Raw genomic sequence first — 9,763 nt, 5'->3', positions numbered from 1 at the left:
AGGCCCGCGTCTGTTCTTATGTCCGCCTGTGAACCCGAGGCTTCAATGAATCGAACCATCACGAGATGAAACATCACCACAAAGTGGTCAATATTTGACATTCTCAATTCATTCCTTTTTACCTTCAGGTCACGAATCGTGGTCCTGCAGTATTGTAACTCTCACATCGGTTCAGAATCCAAGCTGACCGCGCATGTTTCAACTCCCGGACGCTCGGGTCGTGTCCGGTCAGTAGGGTCAGGCCAACAACGCCAAGCCAAGGCACGATTTCTCATCTGAACCCTCCATTGTGTGAACGAAATTTGCCGAGTGCCATGACAGCCCGCCCGTAAGAAAAGAAACAGTCAACGCCCAACCAACAACTTGCCAACCTTTTGGCTTTGGCAGCCATCAATCGGACACCTGACAATCCACGAATATCAATCACCACAACCATCACATACAAACCTCCATCGCCATGGCCATAGAGAAATTCTTGTTGTATGGTATCATGAACTCCAATGTCACTTTTCACAGAATTTTCCATCATCGTTCTTCAAATCCCCAGCCTTGGCGCGATCGAAGAACGGTGGACGCGCTGGCGCGGAAGACAGCCGGCTGGGGCGGGCGGTTGGGCGGCCTAAATGGTACGTACCCCTTGTCAGTTGTCACGGCCGGCCACCCCAGGTTCTTCAACTCCAACAGCCAGTCCCCAGAGCCGGAGAACTGGAGAAGTGAAGAACTGGAGAATCGGAAATTTTGGACCTCGCACTGCGAATTTGCAAATCCATCATCTCCTCCTATGAAATCTTCCCAGCACTTTTTCTTTTGTAATGACCATGATTTGAGCTTTCTGCAGTTCTGAAAAGTGAAAGACAACAGTGCCAGGGCAGCAGCGGCTGAAGGTTGCAACTCGATGTTGTGCAAACCGCTACCGCCTACCCTGCTATTGGCTACCCTATTGTTGGCTGGCTCATTCGCCCAGCCAAAATCGAAAATCTGAAATCCGAAAAACAGAATGGCCGCCTTCTTTTCCGCTGGCTGCTGGCCAGCTTGGTGGTACATGCGCAGCGGTACATACCTCTTGGCTAACCCAAATGACCAATAAAAGTGCGAGAAGCTGTTGCCTGCCGGTGAGTTGCCGGCCGCGAGCCTACGGCAAGCGTTGCAGACTACAGACATTCGAATGCAGGACAGCAGCTCAAAAACCGAAACACTTCAGTGCAATGATCATGAGGTCCATGTTCCAAATCACAATGGTTGAAGTTTGGCTCACCATATTCCATGCTGTTTACCCGAAAGGTCTCGTTTCGCTATTAGAAAACCCACGCGGGATTCGTGCAATGATATTTGCTTGACCCAGCGAAGTGTGTGTTTGAAGTTGCTTTTCTCCAGACGACAAATTCACGGCCAACTTACAAACCGTAAAGGTTCGGTTGACAGTTCTAAGTGGAAGAGACGCCAATACAACGGATCAAGCCAGTATTACAGCAGTAGCTTGAAGTTGTGCAAGTATAGGCGTTTAGGATCACGCAAGGCACGTAAGGTAAGTTCTAAAATGCATTGCATTGTCAAGACAAAGTGAAAGTCAAGACAAGACGATGAGACAAGAAATCATGCAAGCCACACCGATGAAAAACGATGGTGAAGGGCTCTCGGCATCACGGGTGACAGCAAGAAGAGGAAAATCACAGGGAAAAAAACGGAACAGTTACCTGACAGATGAATACCCGACCGCGGGCATGAGCTGGAGTTGATTGTTTTGTCGCGATATCACAGAGAGAATGGGTGTTACTTGGGGGTCTGGGTGCGGTTGGTTGGGACCTTTATTCAATCCCCAAGTACGTGCTAGATTCCAAACCTCATATCCACGGTTAACTTACCAGAACAAGCAGGAAAAGGCATGAAGCCCAAGTCTTTGCTTGAGCAATCATGACGGAGATCAAATCCGTTCTATGGAACACTATTTCCATGACACGTTTGTAGGAAGTGATTCCATCCACGTCTAACGGATCAGAGCGGCAGCTGGAAATGGTGACAACATCTTATCGTCTGTAATCGCCAACATAAACAACCCCTTCAACTGCTCAACGAATCCGACCAGTGCACTCTCACACGGTTAAAAGCCGTACGATTCTCCTTCACTTTCACATTGTAGGTTGTGATTGAGAGATACACCACACAGTTTCATTCTCAAGGTAGGTAGGTATAGGTATCTTCTGTACATCTTAAGCGACTGTACTAAACATCGAGAGTGTCCCGTCCTGTACTAAACATCAACACTTTCCCATCATATCTGCCCATCTCGACGTGGAGATCAAGAGTTTGACTTCCCAGATGCCCGACTTCGGGCTAGAAAGGAACGGACATGGTATCTAGTCTGAGTCTAGCCTCGTTGCTGGTTTCGGTACCATTCAGTGAAACACAAGAGTGAGAAATCAGAAGATCATGCAGTCAGTCTTACTCATCAACTACAGACTATCATCAACTTCAGCTACAAGCTATCATCAATCTCAGCTTTCTCGGGTGTTTATCGTGATGACTGATTCAGTTCAACGGCCCCGGTGAGGAACCTGCCATGGGGCGACAGAGGGGTTGGGTAGGTTAGGCCGTAGATGTCTTGGCTCGAGACGGTAATTGCAGTTACGGACGAAAGCGGGGCCGGGCGGAGGGTACCGTGCCGGACATGGAGCCGGGCCCGGGTGCATGGGGTCCGGGTGCTCGGCGGGAATTGTGGGTCGTTTCCGGAAGGGTTCTGTGCGCATGTTTGGGTCTCGACAACCTCGCCACACGATCGTCTGGCAATTTTACTTGAGTCTTTTGAAGGTGCTAAAGCGTACGATCTTCATGCTCAAATGGTCTCGACAAAGCAAAGAAGGGAACGAAGTGTTGCAACTCAGAGTGTTCAGGTGCAGCTCTGCATCCGAAGCATTTCATCCCCGCAACAACCCTAACCCAGGGGAATGAGAATCACAGCCGCTTGTCTTGGGCGAAACGTTCATTTTCACAAGCGTCGGAGGTCAATAGAATACGATTGCTTTATCATGGCAAAAAATCATCAGTCTGATCCATTATGATTGTGCCTGATGAATCAGAAGCACTTGCTGAGCCAACCAACGCCAAAGTCAACGGTCGGTCAGCCACCCAGGGGTCAGATAAGGTAAGCGATGCAAGCAATGGCCACTCGGCCAATGCAGCGGTGGGGAATGGAGTGTGACGTCAATCGAGAACGAGCCCCTACTGCGTCTGCCCCAACACGTGTAGCGATTCGACAAGTGCAAGTCGCCGTGGAAAAGGTGTTTGATTGATTTTGTGCATGAACAAGATGAATGTGGCAGAGGAAGACGGTGAGGGTGAATAGGATGGTTTTCGAGTGAATGCGACACCCCCAACCGCCGTTGTCATTGTTCGGGCATTTCGAGGGACCAGCCAAGCCATCTCTCCGAAAGTCGAACAAAAAAAAGAATCCAAAAGTTGTCGAATGCGGTTGGTCGTTTGAGCGCTGACCACCCGATAAGCAGATGATAAGCTGGTCATTGCTGCCTTGCGGCCTGACCGCCAATTGCCAAGGCTGCTATCAGCTGGCTATCGGCGGTATCAGCAAATCGTTATCAGAGAAATTCGTGAAAATTCAAAGCCCCACCATTTGCCCGCCTGGCAGAGGGATGGAAGCGAAGGAGGGAGGCTCGAGTGCTAGTCGCCCGCTTTGAAGTTTTGGCAGTGACAGTGCGACCGCCTCCCCCCACCTTTTCTGCCCTGGCAGGCCTGGTTGGAACAGCAAAATCGCCAGCCAAGAGCGCTGTACTGGACCCATCGCATTCTTTGCCTTCGACCGACCCGACTTGTTTGACTTTGACTCTCTGACCCGTCTCAGGTCTTCTTGCACTCTTCTTCCTTTTCCACTTCCCCCCTTGTGCTTCGACGGTCGGTTTTTTGTCTGTCCAGAGTGTGTGTGTTTTTCAATCGGATTCCTTTGTCAATCCGCCCACCACTCCCTCCTCATCACTATTCACTTAGTGATTCTGTTTAGAGAGAAGTAGATTCTTTCGACACCTTCTTTTTTTTCCCATTGTGTTCGTGCATCGTCACCAGCACAACCATCACCACCACACCTTCAACCACAACAGACTCCATCACTCAAGATGCCTCCTTCCGCCTCCAAGCAGAAGCGTCTCGCGGAGAAGGCCGCCAAGGCCAACAAGGGCAAGCCCGTCAAGGAAGTCGAGCTCGATGCTTTCGGCAAGCCCGTCGTCGAGGATGAGCCCGCCACCAAGGCCGAGCAGCTCGACGAGGTCAAGCGTCTTGCCCAGCAGATGGACAAGCACGGTCTCTCCGATCGTGTCACCACCGGTGTCCTGGCTTCCACCCAGGCCTCCAAGGACGTCAAGATCACCTCCGTCTCCCTCGTCTTCCACGGCCGCGTCCTGATCAAGGATGCCACTCTCGAGCTTACCCTCGGCCGCAGGTACGGTCTCTTGGGTGAGAACGGTTGCGGCAAGTCCACCCTTCTCAAGGCCATCGCCGCCCGCGAGTACCCCGTTCCCGAGCACGTCGACATCTACCTTCTGAACGAGGGTGCTCCTCCCAGTGACCTTGGTGCCCTTGACTGGGTCGTCACCGAGGCCAAGAACGAGTTGGCCCGTCTCGAGATGGTCGCCGAGAAGATTCTTGAGGACGAGGGCCCCGACTCGCCCCTCCTCGAGGACCTCTACGATGTATGTATTTTCCCTTCTATGATTACCAGGCGCATTCACGATGCTAACCCTGCCGTCACAGCACATCGACAAGATGGACCCCTCCACCTTCGAGACCCGCGCTTCCCTCATCTTGACCGGTCTCGGTTTCAACAAGCAGACCATCCAGAAGAAGACCAAGGACATGTCCGGTGGTTGGCGTATGCGTGTTGCCCTCGCCAAGGCCCTCTTCGTCAAGCCCACTCTCCTCCTTCTCGACGACCCTACCGCCCATTTGGATCTCGAGGCCTGCGTGTGGTTGGAAGAATACCTCAAGAAGTGGGACCGCACCCTCGTCCTGGTTTCTCACTCCGAGGATTTCCTCAACGGTGTCTGCACAAGCATGATCGACATGCGCCTCCAGACCCTCATCTACTATGGTGGTAACTACGACACTTACCACAAGACCCGCGCCGAGCAGGAGACCAACCAGATGAAGGCCTACCAGAAGCAGCAGGATGAAATTACCCACATCAAGAAGTTCATTGCTAGCGCTGGTACCTACGCCAACTTGGTCCGTCAGGCCAAGTCCCGCCAGAAGATTCTCGACAAGATGGAGGCCGATGGCTTCATCCAGCCCGTCAAGCAGGATCGTGTCTTCTCCTTCCGCTTCGCCGATGTTGAGAAGCTCCCTCCTCCTGTCTTGTCTTTCGACAACGTTACCTTCTCGTACTCTGGCGACCCCAAGGACGACCTGTACCGCCACATCGATCTCGGTTTCGACATGGACTCCCGTACCGCTCTCGTCGGCCCCAACGGTGTTGGCAAGTCCACCCTGCTCCGCCTCATGACTGGCAAGCTCTCGCCCACCGACGGTGTCGTCCAGCGTCACACCCATTTGAAGCTTGGTCTCTACTCTCAGCACTCTGCTGAGCAGCTTGACTTGACCAAGTCAGCTCTCGACTTCGTTCGTGACAAGTACCCCGACAAGTCTCAGGACTACCAGTACTGGCGCCAGCAGCTTGGCAAGTACGGTCTGTCCGGTGAGTCCCAGACCTCGCTTATCGGTACACTTTCCGACGGCCAGAAGTCCCGTATCGTCTTTGCCCTCCTCGCCATCGAGTCCCCCAACATGCTCTTGCTCGACGAGCCTACCAACGGTCTCGATATTCCCACCATTGACTCGCTCGCCGATGCCATCAACGCCTTCACCGGTGGTGTTATCGTCGTTTCTCACGATTTCAGGTTAGTTTGGTTCCCACTTCGCCACCCACATGACTCGGTTGCTGACATGATACAAAAACAGACTTTTGGACAAGATTGCCAAGCAGATTCTTGTGTGCGAGAACAAGACCATTAAGCGATGGGAGGGTTCCATTGCCGATTACAAGAACTACCTCCGCAAGAAGATGATCAGCGCCGGTGCTGTCTAGAGGAATGCCAGTCGATAAACGATGTCTCTGGAAAAGCGCGGGATGATGATGTCAGGGTGTTTGTTCATGTAATTTCGGCGTTCTTTAATTTACTCGGGCACGTCTTTTCTTCTTTCATCTCTTCTTTTAGACTGGAAACTTGATGATCGTGGGCTGGATGGGTATTATTCATGGCTTTGTGATGAACAAAATAGGTGGCTTGATGGTTTGATTGGGCTATGACTACTTGTGTATATGACTCTGTTCATATTGGGAATGAACACAAAAGCGAAGAGATTTGATCAAACATGGAACGTCAACGTGGAGACCAGATCTAGGATTGGAAGAAGATGAAGATGATATCCAAAAGCGATGTGCTGTCACTGGATGAGGACAAGGTACCCTGCCCTACACATAGACTAGCTTCATCCGGTGGTTGTTTCTAGGGTATCATGGAATTTGGTAGACTTGTTATTGTTTTTACATCTTGCGGTCCTTCCGCATATCTTGCTCCCGTGAATCATGATAATGCCGGACTTGCCCTGCCGCCTCCGCCGTAATGCCGTTCGACTGTCAAGGCTGATGATGACTTGAGGTGGTCTGCATGGCGGCGGTCTTACACCTTTCTCGCGGGTCGGACATACAAACCTAGAAGACATAATACCTCATGGCTTTGACTCCCCTATATGTGCGTCCGGCGGCGGGCTGTAAGTTATGTTGGGCAACTCGTGCCCCAGCTCCAGGTCCGGCTTCGGCAACCTTTTGCCTCTCCAGCACTCGCCGTGCCGTGCCGGCCCGGGCCCGTCTCTGTCTAAACATGAATCCAACCCAATCCAAGTCTACGCCAGTTGCCCGCATAGGCGGCCAAGAAGCTCAGAGGACGATGGTCCATAATAGCCCAAGTTTATGACCGTTAATGGGCAGGACATCTTATCCTCGCACAGCTAGGTACCTACAGTAGTTAGACCTACCTTACTTGCCTTGGTGACTAGAGCGATCGATCTGGAAGTGACCACCAACAGGACCACCATGGGGAGCGTACACCACATCTATGATCACGGACATTAACACATGGGATGGGGGTCAGACTTTTCCAGTCTCTCCAGTCTCTCCAGTCTCTCCAGTCTCTCCGGTCGAAATTGAAGCATTCAACATGTTGCAAAAAAACACAAAAAAAACCAGTTTGCTGTAATGAGGCCGACATTTAGGTACCTTATCTATAAGGAAGGTACCCTCTAGTGACATGGAGTGAGTGTCTTTCATACTTTGCACCTTTTCGTTTCCATCCATCATCCATCCATCTCGGGCCTCTTGAATTTTATTTTTTTATTTCTTCTTTCTTTGTTAGATTTTGGTGGGTGGGTGGGTACCTAGGTGGTGCAAAAATGTCTGCCCGTCCATGGATAGATAGATAGCTGGAGAGGATAAGGTACCTACCTACCCTCCTACCTTCTCTCTCACGGCGGGGAGCTTCCCACTTGGTCCATGATCGTTAACGTCCAGTCTTCTTCTCCATTTATAACAGGTGACCCTGAAGACGTAACTTTTTCGTGATCTGATCTGATCTGATACCTACATATCATCCCATGCATGATGCATGGACCTTTAAAACCTTAATTAACAACTTAACGGTTGCTTGCACTTGGACGGCACGGCAGCACGCACGCTCTTCAGCTCTTCAGCTCTTCAACTCTTCAGCTCTGCCATCCGAATCAACATGAATCATTTTTTCTAATTATTAGACCACTCGGATGTGCATGTCTTTCTTACCTATTCCTTTGTCTCTCAGGAGCATTTTCTTTAATCCGCTCCGTGTTGGTGATTCTGAAGCGCTTCGTTAGACCTAGTTTCCCAGGACGGCCTCCGTGTTGGTGGTATTTGTTAGTGCAACTGCTCGAATGGATGCATGCCCAAGGCACGCGCTTCAACTGGACGTTTCCACCCGACCGACTCCCATCACCACGAAGCAGCTTTGAACTACAACCTGGGGACTACTTCACGGGGCTTGTTCTGACGTCTTCGTTATCTTTAATGACCCTTCCATTAACTCATTCCGTGTTGCTGGCTGCCCGTCCAAGTGCCCTTCACTATGGCGGCTCAGTCTCCGCGTTAGTGGTAATTGTTAGTGCGTCCGTTGTATTCACTCGCGCCAATTCCGCGTTTCACAGCAACTCCGACCACGACACTGCCACTTTCAGGTTCTCGAATTGCGGACACTTCACATCAAATCACATTCATTCACGAACGACCTCATCCACCTTGGTTCCTCGAACTGGTGAATTGATCATTCTTGTCGTAAAGCTATACACAAACGCTGATGTATCTAAAAACAATTCCGCTGTAAGCTGGCAAACCAACACCGAACAAACGAATGAATCTGGACCTTCACATCCTTTCCCTTTCGTCATGATGTTCCATCTTTCGGTCAAACTTCAACATCTTTCCAACCGCTCTACGGCTATCAGACACCGCATCACCCTTCCATACGCCCATATCATACAGATACTACCACAGACAGACACAACCAACGCTAGAAACGGCAGAAACAGCAGACACAGCACAAAAGCTACCGATCCCTCCCAGCACCCGTGCCCGTCAACCTCCGAACCAACCCCTTCAGCCTCCCACCATGCCAATTCCCACGCAACCCTCTCTCGTTGGGATCTTCATTTTCCTTCCTTCCAGCAACGGTAGTAAACGAGCTCCCACCAGGCAACCCGGGCAATCTAAGCCATGTTCTGGCGCGCTTCTTCGCACTTGAAGGATCCACGAACTCTTCGGCCTCCTTGGACTCCTTAGATTGCTTGGACTCCTTGCTTGAATAATTTTCCAGGAGGAACGTGACTGATTTTCTTGTAGGCAACGAGTGGTGGTGTGTTGTGGGCTGTTGCTCTTTGGCAGGAAGCGGTTCTTTGGCGAGAAGTCTTTCAAGAAACAACGAGTTCTCAGCTCGTTTTGCGGCTTTGGCTTCCTTCTCAAATTTCTTGTTCAGGTTTCTTGGATCTTCATGTTGCTTGGGCTTTCTCCATTTAGGGAACAAGTTCCTGCCCCAAAACAGGTAATGGCCGAGCGTTGCGGACTGTCGAGTTTCGAAGTTTGCCTGGGGGTCTGCGCGGGTATTTTCCTCGAAATCGGCCTCGGAGTAGGCATCATTGACCAAGTTCATAAGCCTCGCCAGCTCAGCCGCTGCCTCGGGAGTCCATCGTCTACTCCCGCGCATGTCCATTCCTGGTCCTCCCATGAAAATGAGCTCATCAGCCCTTTCAATGAATCCGCCCTTGAACGCACTTTCGAATAAGCCACCACCATGTGCAGTGAACGCTGCTGCCGAAGAAGAAGAGGCATTCCTCCTCCTGAAATTGTCAAGGTACTCATCATCCTCGGCATCTCTAGCCTCTCTACAAAATCCGGCTTCTTCACCGTAGTCCGACTTGTCATCGATCGTCAACTGCCGACGGATATTTGCCCAGTATTCTTCTTGGATTTCTTTCTCATGGCGGAATGCGCCGGTTGCTTCTTCTTGCTCGGAGTTGACGGATTCTTCTTCTTCCTACTACGAAGAATCTTCCTCTTCCTCGTCCAGGGCGTCCAGAAAAGCAGGCTCATCCAGCCCTCCGCCTCTGAGGGTTCCAATGTTCTCAAAGTCATCGTGATTGCCAGAAGCCTCTCCACCAGCCTGACCGATAGAAGAAGAAGCAG

General features: G+C 51.1%; 1 protein-coding gene across 1 annotated transcript; it reads left to right on the top strand.

Annotated features, from left to right (window-relative positions):
• The first annotated feature begins 3,616 nt into the window (after positions 1-3,616).
• Positions 3,617-6,646, top strand: SMAC4_05099 (uncharacterized protein). Its single transcript, XM_003346792.2, has 3 exons — positions 3,617-4,694; positions 4,756-5,897; positions 5,959-6,646. Exons 1-3 carry the CDS (start codon positions 4,122-4,124, stop codon positions 6,083-6,085), a joined length of 1,842 nt encoding a protein of 613 aa, XP_003346840.1. The 5' UTR covers positions 3,617-4,121; the 3' UTR covers positions 6,086-6,646.
• Positions 6,647-9,763: the final 3,117 nt, after the last annotated feature.

Source organism: Sordaria macrospora, chromosome 2, assembly GCF_033870435.1.
Source record: "Sordaria macrospora chromosome 2, complete sequence".
Lineage (NCBI taxonomy): Eukaryota > Fungi > Ascomycota > Sordariomycetes > Sordariales > Sordariaceae > Sordaria > Sordaria macrospora.
The sequence above is the reverse complement of the archived record's forward strand: the minus strand, read 5'-3'. Positions and strand labels throughout refer to the sequence as shown.

Bases quoted from the DNA above. Each gene is read 5' to 3' on its own strand.
- SMAC4_05099 (XM_003346792.2), top strand. From the start codon at position 4,122: ATGCCTCCTTCCGCCTCCAAGCAGAAGCGTCTCGCGGAGAAGGCCGCC. The intron at 4,695-4,755 runs GTATGTATTTTC...CTGCCGTCACAG, and splicing joins TCCTCGAGGACCTCTACGAT to CACATCGACAAGATGGACCC. The intron at 5,898-5,958 runs GTTAGTTTGGTT...ATACAAAAACAG, and splicing joins GTCGTTTCTCACGATTTCAG to ACTTTTGGACAAGATTGCCA.